Source organism: Aquarana catesbeiana, linkage group LG07 (assembly GCF_042186555.1).
Source record: "Aquarana catesbeiana isolate 2022-GZ linkage group LG07, ASM4218655v1, whole genome shotgun sequence".
Lineage (NCBI taxonomy): Eukaryota > Metazoa > Chordata > Amphibia > Anura > Ranidae > Aquarana > Aquarana catesbeiana.
This window is the reverse complement of record NC_133330.1, coordinates 65,047,287-65,073,415: the sequence shown is the minus strand read 5'-3', so window position 1 is coordinate 65,073,415 and position 26,129 is coordinate 65,047,287. Positions and strand designations below refer to the sequence as shown.

At 40.5% G+C, this 26,129-nt stretch overlaps 1 protein-coding gene across 11 annotated transcripts in view; it reads right to left on the bottom strand.

Annotated features, from left to right (window-relative positions):
• The window catches only part of ERC2 (ELKS/RAB6-interacting/CAST family member 2), a 1,404,232-nt gene that overhangs the window by 1,053,817 nt on the left and 324,286 nt on the right, over positions 1-26,129 (bottom strand). For all 11 annotated transcript variants that reach the window (XM_073592266.1, XM_073592270.1, XM_073592273.1 and 8 more), the window contains 2 exons: positions 21,426-21,581; positions 15,961-16,128 (listed from right to left, as the gene is read on the bottom strand). In XM_073592266.1, coding sequence (XP_073448367.1) covers positions 15,961-16,128; positions 21,426-21,581 — 324 coding nt within the window. The remainder of the gene's footprint in view (positions 1-15,960; positions 16,129-21,425; positions 21,582-26,129) is intronic.

Here is a 26,129-nt window from a genome sequence, read left to right as displayed (position 1 = left end):
ATAGGAAATGATTTAGTAAGTGTGTAGATAACGTACATTTTTCAAATTGAATTACATTTTACACCTTTAGCAAACGAACCCATAGATTTTGACAAGCTCACTAAGCCTAACCTCTTACTTTCACTTTGAATTCTGCTGAAAGGAATTATACAAGGTTATTTAAACAAATTTTGACAGCTACTCTATAACCCAAGCAGTGTTATCTGCCCTACCCGTTTTCCCTATTTGTACTGCAGAACAAATGCCCTATATATAAGTGTTGTTCCAAAAGTAAAGCAAATATGGGTATAGCTTTTTTATTATTTTACATGGTCATTCAAATTTCACATGTAACTCTTCCTCTATAGTAACTGGTCATATCTTTTCATTCAAGGTAATTAATGGATTCCAAGCAGAAGCAACCTATCGTCAATGAGTTCTTGACGAAGGAAGGGTGCACGGTGTTCGATACCCACAGAAGGGTACAGAACATTTACAGAGATTAAACCAGCGGTGGCCGGTCCATAAGGGGCGCCAACCCCCTAATCTCCATGTGCCGGCCCGTAATCTCCATGCGGGGTGCCGGACGCATAGATTTCTACGAGTTTTTTTTTTTTTTTAAAGCACATGAGCAGAGCCTGAGGCTCTAATTGGCTTCAAAAAGATTGGGCCCACCCATTGTGATATTAGCGAATCAATATTCGCTATTGTCTTTCGGTTCTCCGTACGGCCATTTAGGTCGTAAGACCGAATTGGCCGGGAGGAGAAGCCGCAACCTGGATGGGGTAAGTGCGGACCTGGTGGGGGGGGGGGGGGGGTTGTTTTCCGCCTGCCCCAAAATTTGGGGCGCCACTGGATTACACCATTGACAAGAGCAATGTCTTCTCATTGTTGACTCTTGTCAATGAACATGTCATAAACATTCTGTAGCATTCTGTAGATGTCAGACAGCCTGCACCCCTCATTCATCAAGAACTCAATGAAGGCACAATGCTTCTACTTGGAATCCATTATTTACCTGCAATGAAGAAGAAGAGTTAAGCCTTGTACACACGATCGGATTCTCCGCAGACAAAACCTCAGACTTTTGTCTGAAGGCGTGTGCCTGGTTATTGTCTTGCATACAAACGGCAAGGAATTGTCGGCCAACAAGCACAAACGTAGTGACGTACTTCATGGTTTTCCAGCTCTTTAGCGCCACCCTTTGGGCTCCTTCTGCTAATTTCGTGTTAGTAGAAGTTTGGTGAATGTTGACTCGCGCTTTTCATTTCGCGCTTTTCATTTAGCGCTTTTCAGTTTGCGCTTTTCAGTTCGTTTCTGAACGTCCGTTCGTCAACCAGACATGTTGCGGAATCGGAGGAGATAATGTGTTATTTGTTATTGGCCTTGGAGTTATTGCTTTGACCCAAGTCCAGTCCAGGAACAGGAGGAGTTCTTGGACCAAAAATTGGTTGCTTTATTAATCGTGAACAATTATGTTATATGCCTTTGCTCCTTTGCTGCAGGAGCTCCAGGAGAATAATCCAGATGATTTTTGGAATTATCTCCGGATGACGGACCCTGCTTTCACCAACTCTTGGCATTGTTGACCCCCCTATATTAAGAAGCAGGACACATGCATGAGGCTTTTATTTTATTTTTTGGTTGAATAATAATGATTTGATTTGTTATGTTTTCTACATTTTTGAATGCATAGAATGCACGTTTTGGTTAAGTTCTATTGGCGGATAGCATGTCTAATTTTATTTGTTTTCTTTTTTCATGCACAATAAACCAATTGTGCAGAATAATACTTGGCTATGCGTTTTACTTCAAATGACAGTTTGGGAGTAGGCAGTTGCATTTAAAAAAATACAATGTAAAATTAACAAGGGACACCAACATAGTTGTATCTTTGATCTTAAAAACTACGGGATAATGGTGTTGTGGTAACTCCCCCCCCCCCCCCCCCCCCAAAAAAAAAGCATAATAATATTATTCTTGATATCACTAGAAAAAAAAAAGCCTTTGAAAATGTGTTTGCAATAACTCCATCAGTATCACCAGCAAAGCGGCTTCATTATTATTATTATCCCATTAAAGAAGAAGAGAATTGTGCGCTGCATTTCGAGATTTCATAATTTGCCACGTCACGAATGTTAATTCTCCATTACGAACACTAGTTTACAAGACCGAACGCTTCTGCCTCGTCCTTCCTTCTGAGCATGCGTGTTTGTATTTTGGCCTTTTGTCCGACGGACTTGTGTACACACGCTCGGAAAATCCGACAACACACATTCCGCGTAAAATTTTAAAACCTGCCAACCAACATTTGTCCACAGAAAATCCAACCATTGTCTGATGGAGCGTACGAAAGGTCGGATTTTCTGCCAACAGCCTGTCATCACACATTTCCTGTTGGAAAATCCGATCGTGTTTATGCGGCTTTACTCTAAAACAGGGGTCTCAAACTGCTGGCCTTCCAGCTGTTGTGAAACTACAAGTACAATGAGGCATTGCAAGGCTGACAGTTACAAACATGACTCCCACAGGCAGAGGCATGATGGGACTTGTAGTTTTGCAACACCTGGAGGGCCACCAGTTTGCTCTAGAAGAAGTTACTATACCAACTTTTAACGGTGTACAGTATGTTAGTTAATAACCAAAGGTATGCCCACTTTTTCATTACCTTTGGTACAGCTCTCGCATTATGGATATGAAGGGAAGAGGTAGGTGCTCTGTAGTCCAAAAAAATAGAACTGGACAGGGCTGGGAACACTTCTGGGGATTTCATTGCAGAGCAACAGCTAAAACAGGAAGTAAGGAACCCACTGGATTTTGCCAGATCACCAGGTATTTTTCTGTACTTGCAGCATTTTCTCAAGAAACAAAACATGCGGAAATGTGCATGTATTGCAGAAATATACAAACTATGTTCTATTTTTACTACCCAGACATACACTTGAAGTAGTTGTCTGGAGGAGTATTTTACATGCCGAATTGGAAGTGAGAACAACTTTTCAGTGAAATGATCCACTTAACACACAAATTTCATTTTAACTTTGATGAGGATTTCTCTTTTCATAAAACATAAATGAATAATAATGGGCATCTGCGGGTGGGGAACGGTCCCTGAATATAATCTGCCCTGGTACAGTACAAGGTACATTTGCTGGAGTCAACAGGTGATTTCTTATTGCCAGCATTGAAATTTTCCCCAAGTGGACATTTTACACAAAAGATGTTGTTATGGTAAGATGATACGCGTATCATACTCATTGGAGCCTGATGTGAAATACAAGACAATCTACATTGTTTGTCAGAATGATTCATGCAACTTTCAGACACTAAGCCGAAACAGCAGAAAAAATTGTCTCACAAAGAAAATGATTATAAGGGGCAGTCTGTGAGCAAGATGACATTCATAGCCCCTTTTGTACTGGTTTGGTGTCACAATTTTGCATTTTCGGGCCGCAGGTGTCCTGAATGGCAAGGTACGGCACAGCGCAGAAAGCCACCACACTGTGAATATGATATGGAACATCTGCTGCTATGATATGCTGTAATCTGTGCAATGCTTATGGGGTCAGCCCCCCCCCCCCCAAAAAAAGCTAAAGTGGACCAGTTACATCTAGATAACACAGAGAACTAATGTCTCAGCAGAAAACATACTACAAAATGTTAACTGAACTGACTGTATGTTAGAGATGTGCATTCATACAGGACAGCCAAAACTTTTTATTTAATTTTGGATACAGTAGAGAATGGATAAAACATCTACATAAAAATGTCTCCCTTGGATAGCTTCCTCTGTATTCCTGTTCTGGTAACAACTCAAATATTTTAGAGTTCTCATCACTTTCAATCCTGTAATATTTGTGCTCAATAGAACTCCTTTGGGATGAATTAGAGAGGAGATTGCGAGCCAGGCTTTCTCGTTCACATCAGTACCTGACCTCACAAATGCACTTCTGGAAGAATGGTCAAACATTCCCATAGACACACTCCTGAACCTTGTGGACGGCATTCCCAGAAGAGTTGAAGCTGTTATAGTTGCAAAGGGTGGGCCAACTCAATATTGAACCCTACGGACTAAGACTGGGATGCCATTAAAGTTCATGTTTGTGTAAAGGCAGGTGTCCCAATACGTTTGGTAACATAGTGTACGTCTGAAGAGGAATCTGTGTGCTCTGACCTTGTGTCTGAGGGGAGGGAAGGTGAGGAGATGGATGAGCTGGACACACAGACTATGGAAGTGGCAGGGAGGGAGGAGGAGAGAGGGAGATGCATTCACGCTGAAGACATAGCACGATGACGGATTGATATAAACTGACCACGCTATCATGGATCAGCAGCCATGATTAGGGTAGTCAGTTTACAGAGGGGAACACAGGAACAGGCAGGATCAACCAGGTATTGCACAACATGGAAAGGGATAAATGAGGCTGAAAAAGCACTATTCTATATATCGTTTCTTAAAGGGACAGGAGCATTTTTTTTTTTTTAGGGTTACAACCACTTTAACCACTTGCCAACCACTGCACGCCAATATACGTTGGCACAATGGCAGTGGTGGGCAAATGGGAGTACCTGTACGTCCCCTTTAATTGGCGGGGTTAGCGGGCGCGCGCACGTCGCGTACAGGATGACCGTGCCTGGGGGACCCATGGACTTGATGTCCGCCGGTCTCCCGGTGATCATGTCACGGAGCCGCAGAACGGGGAAGTGCCTATGTAAACAAGGCATTTCCCCGTTCTGCCTTGTCACATGGCAGAGATCACTGCTCTCTATCATTGGGAGCAGTGAACGCTATCATGTGTGTTGTAGCCCACCCCCCTCCCCCACAATTAGAATTACTCCCTAGGACACACTTAACCCCTTCATTGCCCCCTAGTGGTTAACCTCTTCCCTGCCAGTGTCATTTACACAGTAATCAGTGTATTTTTATAGCACTGATCGCTGTATAAGTGACAATGGTCCCAAAATAGTGTCAAAAGTGTCCGATGTGTCCGCCATAATGTCGCAGTCATGATAAAAATCGCAGATCGCCACCATTACTAATAAAAAAAAATTAATAATAAAAATGCCATAAAACTATCTCCTATTTTGTAGTTGCTATAACTTTTGTGCAAACCAATCAATATAAGCTTATTACAATTTTTTTTTACCAAAAATATGTAGAAGAATACATATCGGCCTAAGCTGAGGAAAAAATTAGTTTTAAATATATTTTTGGGAGATATTTATTATAGCAAAAAGTAATCAAATACCACCAAAAGAAAGCTCTATTTGTGGGAAAAAAAGGACGTCAATTTTGTTTCGGCGCAACATCGCACGACCGCGCAATTGTCAGTTAAAGCGAGGTAGTGCCGAATCGCAAAAAGTGCTCTAGTCAGGAAGGGGGTAAAATCTTCCGGGGCCGAAGCGGTTAAAGCTACTCACCTGTCTGTCCGCAATGTGCACTTAGCTGCGCATATGCAACTGAGTGGACAGTTTTGCCAATGCCGAGATAACTGAACTTCCGCACATGCATGAAATGAAAGCTTTGTGCCCCAAGTTCAACGTTAATCAATTTTCCACTGTTTGCTAATCTAAACAACTTTTTTAAATACAATAACTATGGAAGCATAAAAAAATGTAAAAGTCACATATAAAATGTAAAATAAACCGTGAAAAAACATTCATTAAAAAAAAAACTTTTTTTTTTTAAGAGCTTACATTCTGATGTGCAAAAACATGCACATCAGAATAACAGTGATATAATGTGCACAACCATACACATGTACTTTATGGACAATGATTCATGTTTATGCAGAGGAATTCACACTTTGTGACTCTCAGAAGAGTACTTAGACACCAGAACATTTAAAGGATCTGCATGTTCTGAATGTATCTAAGCTATTGGAATACTGCAGAAGAATGAGAAAAATCTGCACCTTTGCAATGTTTTGCAAATATAACAATGGTAGCGAATAGTAAAGTATATCTATAGCTGTCTTATTTCCATTATGGATACAGTAAAGAATAATTCAAACCACTGTCAGAATTTTTGAGCATTTCTGTGTGAGCAAAGAGATGCCCTAATCAGTCTGCCCCTTCTCCTTCACTGTTCATTTAGTGAAGGCTAGGAGTAGGTGGTGACCTCGGTGTATTCCTTATTTGTAATGCCGCGTACACACGAGCGGACTTTACGGCATACTTGGTCCGGCGTATCGGATTTCGTCGGACAATTAGATCGTGTGTGGGCTCCAGCGGACTTTGTTTTATCAAAAGTTTGACGGATTTAGATTTAAAACATGTTTCAAATCTATCTGATGGACTCGAGTCCGGTCGAAAAGTCCGCTCGTCTGTATGCTAGTCCGACGGACAAAAACCGAGGCTAGGGCAGCTATTGGCTACTGGCTATGAACTTCCTTGTTTTAGTCCGGTCGTACGTCATCACGTACGAATTCATCGGACTTTGGTTGATCGTGTGTAGGCAAGTCCGTTCATTCGGAAAGTCCGTCGTAAAGTCCGTCGAAAAGTCCGCTGGGCAAAGTATGCCGTAAAGTCCGGTCGTGTGTACGTGGCATAACCGTGAAAGTGGTATGATCCTCCTTGGTGTGCTGTCTGTTTATTAAAAAGTTTGTCTGATGTTCAGGTGTAAGATCTCTCAAAGTGGAACTAAACTGTATCTGAACATTATAAACTGTCAATGCTATTGAAAGCCTAAGACCCCTTTCACACTGTGCTGCCACCGGCATCAGTGGTAAAGCGCTGCTCTACGTTGCCGGCAATGGTAGGGGCCACTGTAGTGTGCGATTCAGCACATCACATGGCTCACTTTCTTTTTTCTGCGTTTTGCACAAACATTATTTGAAGTGTACAAAATGTGCATATCATTCACAGCAAAGTACAGCATTGTGATACGCTGTATTGATGTACATTGCCATGTAATTATGCATGGTGCATTGCAAAAAAATTGCAGCATTTCTGCCCTAGGCTGCATTACAGTGTGAACAGGACACATAGAAAAGAATTGTTTGCTGTGTCCCTGCGGCGACAGATGTTTTACCATGCTCTAAAATGTTTGTCACTGCATATAGTGTGAATTCACCCTTAATGCTGATTGAGAGGGTTTTCTATGTACCCTAGAGGTGACTGGCGATCATCCAGGGTAGAAACAAGACCTACGGCTTTTTAATGTTCGAGTTTTGAAGTGTTGGTAGCTTTGTTTGCACTAAATGCACCTGTTTTGCTGTGCTTGGGGTACCATTGACAATGAATGGCACTGCAAGCACAACACACATTTTTGGTTAATTTCAAAATGTGTAAATAAAATTGCTTGATTTTACAAGTATTAACAAAACACTATAGTATGAACGCTGCTTTGAAACACTTGCTGGCAAGGTGCCAAGATCTTATCTACTAAGAAAAACACAGTACCTGTGTTGTAAAATTAGAAAAATTATTTCTCCACAATGCTTATAGTTACAGAGATCAATGAGGGCTTGTTTTAAAGTGCTTTTACTTCTTGTTTAGAATATTTAAACATGTTACTGTGCATAGTATGGGCATAGGTTCACACTGAATCAGTAATAACAACATTTTTTCTAATAATACAAAAATAAAGTATAAAGTAGTGACAGATTTCAGCTACACTAAAATTTTGTTATTCCTGATTTATTTATTTATTTTTGTGGAGTGTTATATGTTCAAATGAATACCAGTGAAAACAGGAAAAATTGAATTTAGGTACTACCCACTTTCTGTCCAGTGACCACATAGGAAGTATTGGCAAACCACCAAAGTATAAAAACAGCAATAAAAACCTTAAATTAATAAGAAAACACCTACGCTAAGTAAAACCAAAAAATGAAAACAAGCAATTTGTGACAAACACTGTCTGGACAGCCACTATCACTAGCTGCTGAAAGCAACCTGAAGAATATACAATAAACCTATAAAAGATATAGCGCTATCCACCAAACATATACACAATTTGTGCTAAACAACATAGTATAAAAATCTGTGATGCAAACATTGCAACAGCCAGAAAATTTGTCCATACATCAAGTGCTCAGTGTCGCATGCTATTTCCCATAAAACCAAAGCAGATGCATACAGGTATATAGTGCTATACCCTGTATCTGTATAAGTGCTCACTTCCAGGTGACCCCCCCCAACCAGAGAAATTTGACTCCTTGCCCTAACAAGAGAGTTTAACATGTCCCTAGTATACCCCAAAGATGGATGGTTCCAATGATCCCAATGTCCTTCAGTACTGTTACTCAAGCGGTTCCAAAGTACTCATGTGCTAGGCTTCTGGTGATGTCATTTCCCATAGCTCCCAACTGTCCCTGATTTCGAGGGACTGTCCCTGAGTAGGAGTAATGTCCCTCTGTCCCTCATTTCTCCTCATTTGTCCCTCATTTTGGTCTGATCTATATAGATGTTTTTAAATACACTTTTTATCTATCAAAAAGTGTTTTCCAGCACTAAACCTTTCATCTGATTTCTAAATTTCTAAATTGCTGCATTTGTAAATTCCAAAAGCCAATATGAAGAAATAGTAGTGGTAAAAAAGCACTTGTGGGTTTAACCAATCTTGTTTTTTTTTGTACAATTCTCCTTTAAGGGGGCGCGGCAGGGGGTGTGTCCTATGCCTGCATACTTTTGCTGATAGGTGTCCCTCTTTCCCATCTTAAAAAGTTGGGAAGTATGATTTCCACTATTAATAGTATATAGAGAATATAGAGAGTATTTAGAGAATATTGTGAGTGCACTAATTTTAAAGTGATTGCAAACGTCAGATGAAATATGGACAAAGTATATTCCTCTATAGTGTGTACTTGTCTCAATCCAAAGTACTAAGTGTTATTCCTGTTTGCTACCCTGTTCCTCTGCTATCTGCATGACTCAGGTCTGACAAGTTTTTCTGACACCAAGAGAAAAAAGTAACAGGGGAGGGATCTGCAGCACACAGCCAGTCAGTGACAGCCTCAGCTCTGCTCCTGTGTGCTGTATGGAGGGGGGTGTGTCCCTTCTCTCCAATCAGCTCTAAGAGCTCTACTTACTAAGCTCTGCAGAGTGGAACTTCAGCTCTCCACACTCTTTTTTCTTTCAGCTCAGACAAGTTTTATAAATTCTAGACTTTGAAGAGAGGTAGAGAAGAGAATACTGCAGATAACGAGGTACAACTTATGTAGGATAATTTGTTTCATCTCTGTATATCACCTGTGACCAGCCACTTCAAAGGGTATATGTAAATGTTTACAACCACTTTAACCTTTTTTCCTAATAAACAATATTTACCTATGGTGGCTTTCCTTTCTTTTTCTCTATGCCTAATATGTACCCTCTGCTTGACACATGAGTACTTTGGAGCTGCTTAAAGCAGACCTTCAGTGATTTTTTCATCTTTCCATCTATTAAATCTTCTGCCCTTGTTGTTTTAACTTTGGATAGTAAAACATTTTTTTTTCCTGCCAGTAAATACCTTATACAGCCCACTTCCTGTTTATTGTCTGGTCATTAGCCTAGGCTTATGACATCATGCACTCTTGTGAGAGTTTGCCAGAGGTGTGCCCTAGCGTGTCTGTGTAAATCCAGGAAGTGAACAGGCAGCAGCATCAGCTGCCCAAAGTTAAAATGGCTGCAGCCACTCTTGGAGGGAGATTTCTGCAGCATATTTGGCAAGTACAGAATCACAGTATATATAAAATAATATGCAAAGTGGTTGGAAGGAAGCTTCAGAATGGCAAAGATTTTTTATTACAAATTATGTGAGCAGACTGTAGTTCCTCTTTAAGTAACAATACTGGAGGACGTTTGGATCATCAGTGCAAGGAGTCAAATTTCTCCGGCGAGAGAGGGAGAAGTAGGGGGAGTCACCTGAAAAAGAGCACTTATACACAGATGTGGAGTATACCACTATATACCCGTATGCCCCTGTTTTGGACTTATGGGAAATAGCATGCAACACTGAGCACTTGATGTGTGGTCTTGATTATTATTTTATTTTTCTAGTAGTTGCCTAGTGTTTGCAAAATATGTTATTACACCATTATTACACCATTTTGTTTAACACAAATTGTGTTTATGTTGGATGGATAGTGCTGTACTTTCAGGCTTATTGTATATAGCAATATAACCTGCACAGGTTCTATCCCTTCCTCAATCTATTAAAGATGTGATTTAAAGTGCACCTGATATAAAAAAGTGAAGATTTGCCATGTTATCTGAAACATTTAGAATTGTTAAACATGCCTAAGCAGTACCCTGAAAAATGTACCTTTTATCTTTAAGCCTGTCATTACTAGTCTCAGGGGATTTGGGTGATGTCACTTTTGTGCTGCTCACTATTCTCCTTGCTGGAGGCTCTGATATGTAAATCAAAGCCCTGCTTCTTTAAAAATGGCTGTCTTCTCCACACAGAGACATAAAGCAGAATAAGGCACGGTAAGTCAATAATGGGAAAAGATCAGCTGCAGGGAGACCACAGCTGGTGACCAGTCCCTTGCCTTCTGCTTGTCTTTTTTGGGGCACAGCTTCCAAGGTTCAATTCCTCTTACTAGTATTTCAAAAGGAGCCGCCGAGCCTGGAAAAAAGCTCTGTTAATAACTACCACAATCAGACAAGGTACCATCCTCCAATATGCCCAGTTATATAGCAGGTGGGCTCTGCTGGCACAGTAACATGGAAGACCCTATAAACACTATCTATTATTTCTGCCAAGTATGGATGAAATTTGGGGCAACGCCACAATAGATGTATAAGATTTTCTTTGTGCTGCTCCACTTTTGGCGCACAGTGGAGATTGGAAACGATCCATGTGGTATAAATTTAGGGGTATAAAGTGGACACGCATAAAAATGTACAGCTGCAAAAGCCTCTGGGTGGTATTAAGGGAGCAGGACAATATGGATCCTAAGGCACTATCCCACTGGTCGTCCAGCAGGTTACCAACATCACCCTCTTCACTCTATCTTTGGTTTTGCAGAGGAAGCCCTCTAAGTAAGGTAAAAGGAGCATTCCATAACAACAGGAGATAAACCCTTTAGTGTCCTGCACAGATGGTGCATAATTAAATACTGACATTGGGGAGATTTTTCACTCATTGCGAGACCCTGAGAACAAATGGCATGCTTGAGATGAAGGTAATAAAAGATCCTTGTCCAAGGGAGATGATACCTATTGCTCAATTCGTCAAACGAGAGAAGGGAGCCATTATGAAATACTTGTTGGAGATGAGTGATGCCCCTACGCGTCCACACTCCAGAATAGGTTAGTTTTGCCAATTCGGGGTAGTTGGAATTATGCCATATGGTAATATACGTAGGTGGTAAACCCAGAGGCACCCAGTAGGGATCTCACTTTCCACAACACCTTTTGAACCAAGGAATACGTGGGGTGCATTCTACTGGAGAAGAAAAAAGCCCAAGGGAACACAGGTTGCTTGGTATATCCTGTGTATAGAGTCTTGTCTTTCCATAGAAACATCCAAAAATTGTATTGACTAACCTAAACATGCGTAATGGGATCATTTTTATCAGGTTGACTCTACCTATCAAGGAGAGCCAAAGCTTATTCCAAATCTTAACCTTGCCCTTAAACCAGAGAAGGAGCAGCATAATAATAGTATTCAGGGTGCAGAAATCCGTAATGGAGGGGGAGATATGTCAATTCCTCTTTATCTGTTTCCTCGTTGGAGACGTTCCATTCACTCTGTCTTTGTGACCACACAGGAAGTGGAAATCTCCAAAATGGGGACAGAGACAATAATAAAAATGTAACAGAGGTGCTGTCTCTTCCCCATTATATCTAAAGCTAGAAAAAAAAAACTATGGCATCAAAATCAAGTAAGCTTATCTAAACTGTGTAATGTACAATAGCAGCTATTCTGTAGAGGTGCAATTGACCATACTGTATATAAATCTGTAGTGATCGGTTGTACTATATGACCTGAATGTTCATGCTTATTGGTTACGTATATCATATTCAAATAGTTCATGTCTTCTGATGTGTAATTGACTTTGCTGATTCTTATAAATAAAGAATTTTTTAAAATACCGTATTTATCGGCGTATAACACGCACTTTTTTCCCCTTAAAATCAGGGGAAAATCGCGGGTGCGTGTTATACGCCGATCCCCTGCGATCCTAAGCTGCCAGATCTTCAAAATCACAGACCGCGATTTGAAAATGGCGCCGCCAGCGCCGAAATACACAGAGCCGGTCCTCGCCTCTTCTCGGCCACTTTCGGCTTCACTCGAGCGCCGCCCGAACCTAGCCGAGTGTACTCGGCTAGGTTCGGATAGCTCCACTCACAGTCACGCCCATCCCGGGCGGGACTACGAGTGGAGCCGAAAGTGAACGAGAGCCGCCGAGAAGGGCTCTGTGTATTTCGGCACCGGCGGCGCCATTTTCAAATCGCGGTCGGCAATTTTGAAGCCCAGTATGGCAGGGGATCACAGGATCGAAGGCTGCACTGGGGCAAGGCTGCACTGGGGAAGGCTGCACTGACAAGGCTGCACTGGGGAAGGCTGCACTAACAAGGCTGCACTGGGGCAAGGCTGCACTGGGGAAGGCTGCACTGACAAGGCTGCACTAACAAGGCTGCACTGGGGAAGGCTACACTGGGGAAGGCTGCACTGTCAAGGCTGCACTGACATGGCTGCACTGGGGCAAGGCTGCACTGAGAAGGCTGCAATGATGGGCATTTAAATGTAAGTTTTTTTCCCTTCAACTTCCCTCCTAAAAGTTTTTTTTCCTTAAAATTCCCTCCTAAACTTGGGGTGCGTGTTATACGCCGGTGCGTGTTAAACGCCGATAAATACGGTATCTATTAAGCAACTTAAAACAACCACATAGAATTTTGCTTCTCCTTCTGATCCAATCTACCTGCTCTTTTGATTCTATCAGTAGAAATGTATTTTTAGGCTTTTTATACCCCAAAACTTCATATATAATTAACAGAAAACAATCAATGTTAATTTGCTTCATGGCAGAGAATTGCACAACGCCACAGGTTAAATAAAAAATAAATTCTGTATTGATAATGGCATTATCCACAAATGCGCCTTAACTTAAATATAATCCAGGTAAAGGAAGTGGTTTCTAGCCAGCTAACACAGAGAACACATTTTTATGGCAGCGATCTGAGGCTTCCTTGTGAATGTCAATAATTCATTACAAATATAGCAAGGACTATTACTTATTTGCTCATTGAGCTGGAACAGCTGGAAACGAATAAATCATAAAGCTGTTAGTGTGTTTGGTTTGGACTTATGGAGCATTAATAAAAAGAGAGAGAAAAAAAAGACTATGTTAATGGCAGCAGAGTGTATGTGCATTTTAAGCGCTGTCTATGCTACTCACAAACATCCTAAAAAATACATTCTGTGTACAAATATTTTGCATATTAATAGAGCCCATATCATTCTCTCACAGTAAGGTATCTTTCCAAAAATACTGTATCTAATGGATGTAATGATGATCACCATGACGTCAGTGATTTAACCACTTCAGCCCTGGAAGGATTTACCCACTTCCTGACCAGGCCATTTTTTGCGATACGGCACTGCCGGTGCTGAAGCAGTTAAGGATCTCTTTAACCACTTGAATACCAGCCTGTAATACCCCTTCATTAACAGGCCATTTTTCAGTTTTCAGCGCTGTGATAATTAGACTAATAGTTCCTCTGTTTTGGGCAGAGTGACGCACTGACGTCACAATCACCATCGTGTCCCAGAAGGAGGGGTCTGTTTGGTTGTGTGTCGGCCGGCGCACCAAACACAAGGCGCTATTATTTTATCGCTTTTGTAAGTGCAACATTTTTTTAACTTATTAAACACATAAAGGATTTTATACTATGTGATGAACCTTTTATCCGTCCCACTAAGTGACGCCATGGACATAGGAGAACCTTGCGATCAGGAGAACAGCCCAGGCTGGGTTATAAGCCACAGAGTGATCCTTTGTAATGAGGGATCTACTGGAGCTGGTAAGCAGGTTTTTCAGCTTTAGGTGGTGGCATTGTTGCACAAGGTAGTGGATGTTGGAGATTAACACCAAGAAGTCAGGATCTATTATCACAAACATTGGTGGACTGGTTAATGGACATTTGACTATTTCATATGTTGTTTTCAATGTGATTAATTAGCGCAATTCTGTTTTTATATACAGTTCCTCTGTTATGCAACACTGCACCCCAATTCGTTTTTTTATCATTTTTTTAAACTACTGTCTGTTAAAATAAAATGCCAGAATAGTACAAAAAACAATTTTTGGAAAATGGACATCTCAGTACTAAGGGGGTTAAACATAGCACTTGAGAATGGTGCACTAGATACATTAATCCCAATAGTTGTACTGCATAGTCACCTCATCACATGGTCTCCCAATGTACACTACAAGCAGCCATAACAAAACTCACTGCAAATAGAGATGTTTTCAACATCAGAAAACTCATCCTGAAAAAATAACATGCAGCATTTGACGGAGTGCATGTATGTAGATGTGAAGTAGCTGCAAAGAGGCGTAATCACTTGTATACAGCTGACGTCATTCAACGGCTGACTGGTGGTCCTTTATTTATCCAGTGTCATTTATGAATGGCACTAGGAAAATAACAGTTTGCCCAGTAATCACTGTATACTGAACTGTTTTTAGACAGCTCGGTACACAGAGACACTGTACCAAGCCAATCCCAAGGGCTGGGTACCATGTGATTGTTGTGATTGGTCATCACTGTGATCACATGGTAATGTTTACAGTGTTGACCTCTTCGTCCTTCTCCTTATGTCCCACTGAAGTAATTGGAGACACTTTGCAAGTGTACAAGGTATGCAGCTGTGGTATACTAGGGTTCAAAGGGCTGAAGCAGGCATTGAGGAGGTGGTACAACACCTCTTCCCTACCTCTCAAATGCACTCTTTAGGGAGCAAAGCAATTGCAAACAGGAGTTAAGTCTATAAGCAGTGCAGACATTGATTAATGGATGAAAAGAAGGTAAAAAAAAGTTTGTAATAAAAAACAAAAGAAAAATTGTTTGTGATACACAGTGTTTTAGCAAACTAAATGTTATTAAAGCAGAACTAAACCCTCCAATACTTTACAGCCAAGAATTCTGTCATCTTAGTCTCTGTTTGATCTGCAGTTGCCATGGTGTTGCACATGTGATCAGTTATGATACCAGTCAGTTGATGGTTTGAAAGTTGAGAGCACAAGCAACTGTGACAGTTATCATTCACAGCATGCTTTGAATGTAACTGTTTTTGGAAACAGTTAAATCGATGGGTTTAGATGACTTTAAAGCGGAACTAAACCCATCAATTTAATGTTTTCCCTAAATAGTTACATTCAAGACATGCTGTGGATGATAACTGTCACATTGGCTTTTTACACTCAGTTGAACTGTCAGACCATCAAGAGGCTGGTGTCATAAGAGAGCATAGGTACAGCGCGATGACAACTTAATTGGCTGTACAGGATAGGATGGTTTAGTTTCACTTTAAGTAAAGGCTAAGGTGCACTTTAATGATGGTAGGAAACACTGCTTCACGTACCCCTTCCTGAAGTTATGTTAACTTGGGTCACTGCCAATGCCAATGCTGGGGGAACTATGCCCAGTGATCACTACCCAAAGGAATTCGATCAACAAAAACTTTTGAAGACATTACTGAGAAAACATTACCTCTTAGCAATCTATTAAACCATATTTTTCATTATTTCTAGCTTAACTGTGCTTTTTAAGGCTTGCATATATTCTATCACTTGCACATTCTGGCTACTTTTAGCAATTATGCCAATAAACAGCTGTGCCCAATTGTGCTAGAAGCCAATACCTCCTTCAAGTCCCACTTTGTAATGTTATTCCATTCAGCCTAATAGTCATTTCAGTCTTTTTCTCATAGTAGAAGCCAATAAAAAAACAATTACTTAATCTGTCAGAATAGGTTACAGCAGATTCGCAATATAGCACGTGATTAATGAGGGCACTGCAGTCGGCGAATAGGCGTACCTCTGTCTGAAGGATCGCAGCCCTCTGTTCTTTGGCAGTAAGAGATTCCTTAAGTACTTCAATGTGTTGCTTGCAGTCTGAATTCTGATTGCCAAGAGTTTCCAGCTTGGTTTGTAAGGCAAGAAGTTCAGATTCCTTCTTTGACAGTTCCAGCTTCAACTGGTCAATCTGTTCAAATGATAATATTTTAAAATAATTCGTTATGACTATTTTCCTTACAATTACAAATGGGAACATGTGTTGGCTTATTCAATAACAAAGTGCAGTGCTTGAGTATGATTGAGATGGTTCGTGCTGTAGTCCAGGACCTAGCTGACCTTTTACTTTCAATATCAGAAGCAATTATAGGCCTCTCAAGCGGAACTCCAGGCAGATATAAAAGACAAAAATAATACAGTTCTGTAGAAGGGAGAATCATCACAAGGAGGCAATCAGTTGTGCTTTCAGTGTTCAGTTATAAACTCAGGGAGGGACACGACCTGTAAGTGTTACGTAACACTAAGGGGTTGATTTACTAACATTGGAAAGTGCGAAATCTGGTGCAGCTCTGCACAGATACCTATTGGCTTCCAGGTTTTTTTTGTCAAAGCTTAAAGTGATATTAAAGTCTTGTTTTTTTTATTTTTTTTTAAATAGCAAACATGTTATACTTATCTGCTCTGTGCGATGGTTTTGCTTACAGCAACCCAGGTCCTCCACTTATTGGGTCCCCCGCCGGCACTCCTGACCCCTCCCTCCTGCCCCCAAAGCAACCAGCTTGCTATGGGGGCACCTGAGCCGAGCCGCTGCTCCATGTGTCCATTTAAACATGGAGTTATGACTCGGTCCCACTCCCTCTCTCTCCTTATTGGCTTACTGACTTTGATTTACAGCATCGGGAGCCAATGGTACCCGCTGCTGTCTCAGCCAATGAGGAGGGAGAGACAGCCGAGGCTCTCATGCAACATCGCTGAATCAAAATGGGGCTCAGGTAAGAATTAGGGGGCTGCTGCACACAGAAGGTTTTTTTTATCTAAATGCATAGAATGCATTTAGATAAAAATCCTTCTGCCTTTACAACCACTTTAACTGAACAAGCTGAAGTTAGAAGCTGATTGGCTACCATGCACAGCTGCATCAGAATTTGCACTCTCTAATTTTAGTAAATCAACCCTTAATGCCTAATACACGCGATCAGAAAATCGGATGAAAAATACAGCTTTGGAGTGATCATACAATAATCTGACCATTAGTACACAGCTTTCGAGAGACGATCACGACAGTTCATGTGAAATTAACCGAAAAGACAAAAAAAAAAATTTTCTCGTACGAAAGCAAAATGTACTATTTTCATTTAATAAGTACAGTATTCGTCCGAAAAAAAAAAAAACGGAAACACAAGACCACGCATGCTCGGAAACAAAAGAATACATTATAATACAACACATGTTATGAAACTGTGATGCCTGCCCTCATGTTGTAAAGTGCTGAGCAAACTGTTGGCACTATATAAATCCTGTATAATAATAAAAATATAAATAATTACATCACTTCCATTGTGTTCTGTCGTACGAGAATTTTCGTAACTTTAGTAACCTCTTTATTTTCGATATGAGAACAGCATGCAAAAAAAAGGATGATCATTTGTCCGATAATCTCATTGTGTATACCAGGGTTTAGGGTTAGTTTACACTTGGAGCCGGGGGTCAGTACAAACAGGTGGTTGAGCCTTGGTGGACAGAAATGCAAATCATCTGGCAGGTAAAATGGACCTATATATGTATTTCATCTGTGTATTTAGCTGCTTGCCTGAAGTTCAGCTTTTAGAGACTGTGAGGATGATTTACAAATAGACTCCACTTTGCAAAGTGCAGTTGCACTCTGCAAGTGCAGTTTCTCCAGAGCTTAGAAAATAAGCAGAAGCTTTGCTGACTGCCATCATCCAATCATGTGCAAGCAAAAATGTTTTACATTTTCCTTGCACGTGATTGGGTACTCTTTGCAAAGTAAAGCTTTACCTCATTTACTAAGCCCTGGAGCAACTGCACTTGCAGAGGGCAAAAGCACTTTGCACAGTGCACAGTAAATTTCTGCTTAGTAAATCCACCCAGGAAGAGGTTGAAATGAAGAAGCTTTGTCATATAATCTGAAGAAGTTGGAAATATTTTAAATTATTACATTTGGGAAGCATTTGGAAATGTATGTTAGAAAATAGGAATGTTTCAATGGATATTTAGGGACCTGCATCCTGGTCATTATAAATACATTCCATCTATACACAACCTTTTTTAGGACCTGATACTATCATACCATTGATGAGTCACATCCCTATCTCATGAGATTTCACTAATAATCAAAGTAGACAGCTGACATGATTTTCCTGCACACAACTGCTGGTCTTACTTCCCTGTGTCAGTCCTGAAGCGTCCCAAAATAAAATCGCTGCACCTTCAGACTAAAAGGAGCCTTGTAAGGTGTGGTGTGTATTGTGTATAACTCCTGGAAAGCTCCCATTATACAGTTAAAGGTATGTGGATGCCTGAACTTCACACCTTCACTATATGGCCACTATACGGTATATAAACATCTTGACAAGTTATTGGATTCCAGGGGTTCCAGTGAAAAGTACTGTTACTACTACATTTTAAATGTTTGTGCCCTTGCAGCCTTGTTGCAAGTGTTTGGGGAAGACCCTTTTCTGTTGCTGTTCCAGCATCATAGTGCCCATGATTTAACAAGTTTGTTGTGGAGAAATGTAAGCTTCCTCAACCTTAATAAACACTTTTAGGATGAAATGAAACTGCAAATGTGAACTGGTTCCTGACCTCTTCTGTTTGAATGGGTACAAATTCCCACAGGCACATTCCAAAATCTTGTGGAAATCGTTTCTAGAAGAGTGGAGGATGTTATAGCCAAAAAGCAGGTGGGATGGCCTTCTATATTAATGCTCATGGTTTTGTAATGAGATGTCTAACAAGCTCATATAGGTGTGATGGTCAAGTGTCAAACATTTGGCCATATAGTGTATGTATATATGGAAGATCCAGAACACCTGCAGGAAGTTCAGGAGGTTATGGCTGGGCAAAGGGAAGTCTAGGCTAAGCTGCTTGGTTTACTTTCCCTGGAAACTTTATGGTGCTTATAAACTAGTGAATAGATCAGGTAGATCAAGTGATGTTTTAAAAAGCCTAGTCTCCTAAGACTATCAATGTGCAAACACCAATGATCTTGATTTTCAATGGCTTGCTTTCCAGGGACAGCTCAATATATATTGCCTTTAGAGGTTGCACTGGAGATTTACACTCATCTCCTGTCCATGTGGACAGACCACACACAACAGTAAAAACCTGAAATAATTTCTAATTCTTCTTCAAGCTGGCCAAGCACCAATGGAATTTTGTTTGAAGTTTGTATTCAGAGAAATTATTTAGCAATGCATTCAAATAGTCCATTATGGACTCAACAAATTTTGTGCGAAAACCCTGAAAAATGTTGTTTGATTGCCATGCCAATATTTTGAATTCTAGGTCCAATTTTGGGATGCACATGCAAATTGCAAGAAGTAATATTTTTCCTGGTGCAAGATATGAGAGCAGATGCCGCTCCCAGGGCTGCCACACCTGGATTAATACTCCCGCCCTACTCAGCCTCTTAGGTGCTGGCTCTGCACAATTATGTGGAAGAGAACAAGCAATCCTGGACGATCGCACTCAATGAAAAAAAGGCATCTTTATTCGAACAAAAATAAATAAAATCCAAAATAAGTCACATCAGAAGTGGATGGTACAGGAAAAATTGCTAACGCGTTTCACATCTACTGATGCTTACTCATAGCTATGAGTAAGCATCAGTAGATGTGAAACGCGTTAGCGATTTTTCCTGTACCATCCACTTCTGATGTGACTTATTTTGGATTTTATTTATTTTTGTTCGAATAAAGATGCCTTGTTTTCATTGAGTGCGGTCGTCCAGGATTGCTTGTTCTCTTTCACATAAGATTTTTCCCAAACGAAAATCACATTCACAGTTAGAATCTCTTTCGCTCAAGAAAAAAATGTCCATCTTTCTCCATTGATTTTCCTTGTCATTGTGGTTGAAAATAATCCCCAAGTTGACAGCATTAACTATTAAAAAAAAATCGAAAACAAAATTCTACTTGTCAAAAGTTATACTTAAATCATCCTAGACCTAAATGTGAAAGTTACACACCAAAACTAGTAGTGAAAATACAATACTACTTGACATATTAATATTTGAAATAATACTTAAAATAAAAGCAATGTGCCAATTTAGTGCCAGTGCCAAAATAAAATGGCAGGTATGGTATAACAAAAAACAGCGGTCAGTAGTATACCTAAAAAACTTGTTAAATGTTTTCTGACTATGGGTTACTTACTGCACAAAACAAGATTAAACAGGTAACAAGACTGAATGTTAGGTCTGTGCTGTCCACAAAGAACAATGAGCTACTACTAGCTGAAAATGTAAATCTTAGGAGATTTTTTTTTAGCAATTACATTTAAATTATTCATCGCCCACAGGTACTATAACATACCAGTTTATGCCTTCACTGTTTTGCCTACAGCCCTCACAGCACTGTCAAAATCCACTGAAGTTTCTATGAAAACTTATTTACAATGAAAGTCGATATTTGCATAAATCTGGCACCTAGCACTAGATTGCTCAAGCAGTGAATTGCAGTAAAGGCATTGAGAGTTCTGCGTTATCATAAATGGAACAGGGTGTGTGCTTATTCACCCCATACTAGGAATGTGAATTTTCTAGGCAGAATTAGGACCTTCAGCTGTAATCACTTCTAAAAGATCAAATTCCAATCTATTTTTAAAACATTTGTTTGATTTTCTAGAGGTTTGTGGGGGCAAGTTCCGATTTCGACTGTAGTGACAAGTGAATTAAAAGAACCTGGATGGAAATCTTTTCTCAAACAAATGAAATTTTAACTGTCATTGTGGCCTTTGTTTGAGAAAACAGAACATATTATGATGAAGTCTCCTTAATTAGTATGGGGTTCCATTCAAGTAGCAGGTCTTGACCAAATTTTAAGGGCTTTCAAATAAAATTAGTTAATTCTGACGAGCATACAAATGTTTCAATGAAAATCTAATCCTGTATGGCCAGCTGAAAAAAAAAAACAACTAGCTAAAACTCTTTATTCCCACTGCTTGCACATTAAAAGCATCCCCAGAAACCCTTTGTTTGTTCTTACTCACTGGGTATTCCCATTTCTTTGGGAACCACCAAATAAAGCTAAAAGGTTGTGTTTGCAAACATCCCGTGTAGACCCTATTCTCCTAGGTTATTAAAAGATATAAAGTGTGTTAAAAGTACATATATACTTTCATAAACAAATCTTTAGTAAGTAGCATGTCATAAACGATATATAGAAATCAATCTTTAAAGCCCCAAAAATCTATGTAACATACTGTAAATAATTGTACTTTTGTATTAAATCACTCTGAAAATACCTTGCTTTTCATAAACTTTGAATGACTTTTGTAAACTTCCATCTGTTTGATTTCCTCCTCCCGGTCTTCTGTGTTAAGGACACCATTTGTTTTTATGATTTGGATATCATCTTCAAGGTCTCGAATGTTTCTTTCAAGGGATGCTATTTTGGTGTCCTATATGAGGGGGGGAAAAATGGCATATACATAAAATATGGGAAAAACAAGTACTCAGGAAGTTTAGTAAAATTCCTTTAATTGGGATGCACAATACAATAAGGGCTCATACTATCAACCTTCTAACACTAACTCCAAACAACTCTTAATTTATGTCTCCTGGGCAGTGTACATATTTACCCCAAAAGTCTAACCATAAATAGCCCATCCCTCTCCTATAAGTCATATCAGGGACAGCAGTAGTCCTTTGCAGGCCAGCTTTAGATTTTAACCTGAAGCACCTGATGAAGTCCTCAAAAGATTGGTGTAATGCTGTAACCCATAATAATCATTGAACATATAGACAAGCCTCACGTGTGTTCAGACTGGAGCCTACCACGCTGTCAAAGAACATACAAACAGAAAGTCGGAATCACTGTGCAATTGCTCTTAAGATCCTCTTTATCGCATTCCAACAGAGGTTACATAGTCTCACACTATGTAACCTCTGTTGGAAAGCAATAAAGAAGATCTTAAGTGCAATTACATGGTATTGCTAACTTTACCTGAAAAATTGTACAATTTTGAGGCTTTGATGACCAAATCCATTAGATAATTTTGGAATGGACTGCGATGTACTCCCAGGTTTTTTTGGACTGTCATTTGGAACAATATGCAATGAGCACTTGGTGAGCTCTCACTGATTAGTAATAGTGCGTATTAGCCTACCACATTGTTTGTATTAGATGGTAACCTGTCACCTTGTGTTTGGCTAACATAACAGCTTTTAATTTATAAATGTAAATGCTTGCCACACTCTAAGTGTAGATGTGTTTTTTGATTTACAAGGTGGGTAAGCATGTATTTGCTACTACAGATTACTGCTAGGAAATTAGGAAAGACTTTATGAAAATAAAAGGTGCATTATCCACAGGGATATATAATGGTGAAAGACCAGTATGCTGCACCTGCATGCTAGTAAACACAGTCACTTTCGATTAACTAGAGCAGTTAATACTTCTGCGAATAAGCGCTTGAAGGCATTTCTATGATAAAAAGGTCCCTTGGGAAGAACAAGAGTAGTTAGCGATCTGCACATCCCAAAATTAAATTTTGCCTTGACCCATCCTAATCTTTATTTTTTTTTTTTTTTGGAATTCCAGGATATACCTAACTGATCCCAGAAATGTCCTTTCCCCTCTCCTAACACCAATTCTGACTACCTTGTATAAGAAAGCTCTGTATACACACCTATTTTCACATCGCTCCAATCCAGTCATGTGATCTCCCCTTTGCCAGCTAGCGCCAGCTGTATGCAAGAAGTTGAAAGCGCTTGACAATGGCTGGCAATGCCTGGGAGCGGTGACATCACCCATAGGCTTACTATTGCCCATCTGTTGTCAGCGCTCCATGGCAGCCCCTGCCTGACACAGGGGAGCTGGATCACGTGACTGGACTGGAGCAACCTCAAAATATGTATACAGAACATTCTTATACAGGTTAGGCAGCATAGCCGTTTGGAGGAGGGGAAGAAGCATTTCTAAGATTAGTTAGGTATATCCCCAGAATTCTACTTTAACAATGAACAGTAGTGGAACAGATATAGCTTAGTTATGCTCAGATTCCAACATATCTGGAAAGGTTTAGTGAAAGATACAAGTCATTTTAGTATTCAGAACTTTTTGTTTTTTATACCGTTTAAATCTCTGTCAGGTTTTTACTGATGCCTGTGTCTTTCTTTAGCCTCCTTTCACATTGGCAGACCAATCAGGTCCGCCTGTCAGTTTTTTAAGAGGATCCGATTGCACCATGCATTGCCCTCTATGGAGTGACGGATGTCAATAATGGTCATGTCTCTGTTGACACCCGCCGACATCCGATCATATTCGATAAAAACAGATGAATGGGAGATCTGTTCCCTATCCGTTTGGCAGATTGGATGACAGATGGAAATGGACAGGTGGTCTGTTTCCATCTGACCGCCCATAGAGGAAAGGGTGCTGTGTCCATGTCCATTCTGCATAAGCTAAGCTGGCCGGAGTCCGCCCATCTGAAAGAGGCCTTAGGAAGTAACTATTTACTCCCATTTTCTGTCATGGTGATTGTTATCACTGGTACAGAAAGTAAAAGGAAATCCAAAATGTTATAGATGTTCCCGAAACAGGAGATTTTAGGAGAAAGCTCCTAATAGGGACACATTTCCTATTCGGAATAGGGCTTTTCTTTCCTGTTGCATCGTTAGCATAGGAAGTAAAGGAAAATATTCCCAATGGGAACACGGCATAGCAATAAAAACCTGGTGGCAGTTTTAAACTTGACAAAACTAGAACCAAAGATTGTGGTTGGAGTTCTAGGGTTACACCTTTGTGTTTTTCAACATATGCTTTTAATGAGCTTTTAGGTGTTTTGAATTTTTCATGGGCAATAAAAAAACATTTAGGCTTATTACCAGGGGTAGAAACGCATGCACAATGCATTGTACATGCATTTTCACACATCATCATTGGGCCTCAGAATGCATATAAGCGGACCAAAAAATGGACCTGAACTATTTTGAATATGGCTGCAGTACGCAGATGTGAACAAGCTCTATTTATAACATTGCCTCTAATGATACGAGCCTTGGAATGTTCTGCAAATGTGTGAATGGGGCCTTAAAGTTTTATGATTGGCATTTACTAATCATCTTTGCCTATACCTCTCCTGCCCACAGCTTATACTAAGTTACCCTGCGTCCACTGAGGTTTGGCCTTACCTAGACTCTATATTGTCTTGACTGGTAGTATTTTTTATAAACTGTCATCACCCAGAATTATATCCCAGTTCTATATTATCTTATTTTTAATTAAAGGAATTTTACTGCAGAAACAATACCATGTATATGAAAGAGCTTAAATAGGTTAGAAAGCAGTGTGCAAGGAGAAGCTAGCAAATAAGTCAGTACATGAGTTATAGAGGTCACACAGTTCATGCCATGCTCAGCAATTTAGCAGTAATGTTAGTAGACGCAGAGTGGACTGTGTGCATGTAGCTGGTGTGTAGGTGCATGTGACAGATTCAAGGCTAACTTCTATGTCAGCAATTCTCAACCAGGGTTCTGTGAAACATTAGAGTTCCTCCAGAGGTTGCTAGGGTTTTCTTGAGCTGTAGTTTATTGTCCTGCCATTTGATGGTGCCTGCATAGTTTCGAGCCAACTATATTGTGGCAATCCTTCTACTGGCCACCAATGTAAGGCCCCTTTCACACTGAAGCGCCGCTAAAATAGCCGCTGAAGCGCCGGTCGTTTTTGTGGTGCTTTAGCTGCACTTTAGCAGAGCTTTTGCGGTAGTTTTCATGCGCTAGCAGGGCACTTTTTTTAAAGCGGAATTCCACCCAGAAATGGAACTTCAGCTTTGCCCCCCCCCCCCGAAATGCCACATTTGGCATGTAATTTTTTTGTTGGGGGGGGTACCCTGTTTTTAGAGGCACCCAGCTCCCACTTCCTCCCCTGGTGCCACGGCGCCGGAAGGAAGATCACCTCTCCTCCCTCCCTGCAATCTTCTGGAACACGTCACAGGTCCCAGAAGATTGCCCAGCTTTTCATAGCACGGCTCGCACATGCGCAGTGCACACCCAGTTTTGAAGCCACAGCTGGGCGCCCACAGTTAAAATGCCGGCGCATTCTAGGAATGGGTGAGAAGCGGGGCTTCGTACGCCCGCATCGCTGGACCATGGGACAGGTAGCTACACTTTTTTGTAGCTGCTGACTTTTACATGGGTGGAACTCTGCTTTAAGGTCACGTAAGAACGTGACGTTAAAAAAAAATAAAAAAAGACCCATTTTGCGGCACCTTGGAAGCACTGCGTTTTTGGAGCGTCCCAAAGATGCTGCTTACAGGACTTTTCTACCGCCCCTCAAGCACAACGCCCCAGTGTGAAAGCACCTATTCAAATTAATGGGAGGCAGTTTTCAAGCGCTTTTCAGCTGCTATTTTTAGCCTTAAAACACCTGAAAACTGCCTCAGTGTGAAAGAGGTCTTAGACATATTTAGGGGTTTCCCTGGGGTAAAAAGTTTGAGGATGGCTGTTCTATCTGATTAAATCCCCATATGTGAGTTTAGTTTAAAAAAAAACTGTGCCCCCCCACTCCCTTGTCACTGGCAGTGATTGACAGCAGTGGGAGCCAATGGCTCCCGCTGCTGTATCTGAGCCAATGAGAAGCGAGAGAACCAAGGGAGCCTTGGCTCTCGCGCACATCATTGGATCCAGATCGGACTGTATTCAGGGGGGCTGTGGGGGAAGCTGCATAAAGAAGGATTTTTACTGCATAGAATTCAGCAAGGTAAGAAAAAGACATTCTGCCTTAACAACCACTTTAAGACTTTAGTAATATTGAGAAACACTGCTGTAGATACACTGGTAGAAGGTAATGATTACCAAGGATCAACAATAATTGTACAGTGACACAATCTCCACTAATTATTTTTAAGCAGCCCAATGCAACATTAAATCTATCTGAAAACGTTTGGGGCTACCCTACACTGCAACTGTGCTTAAGTCAGAAAGTCCATTCAATTTGCTTTAATCTA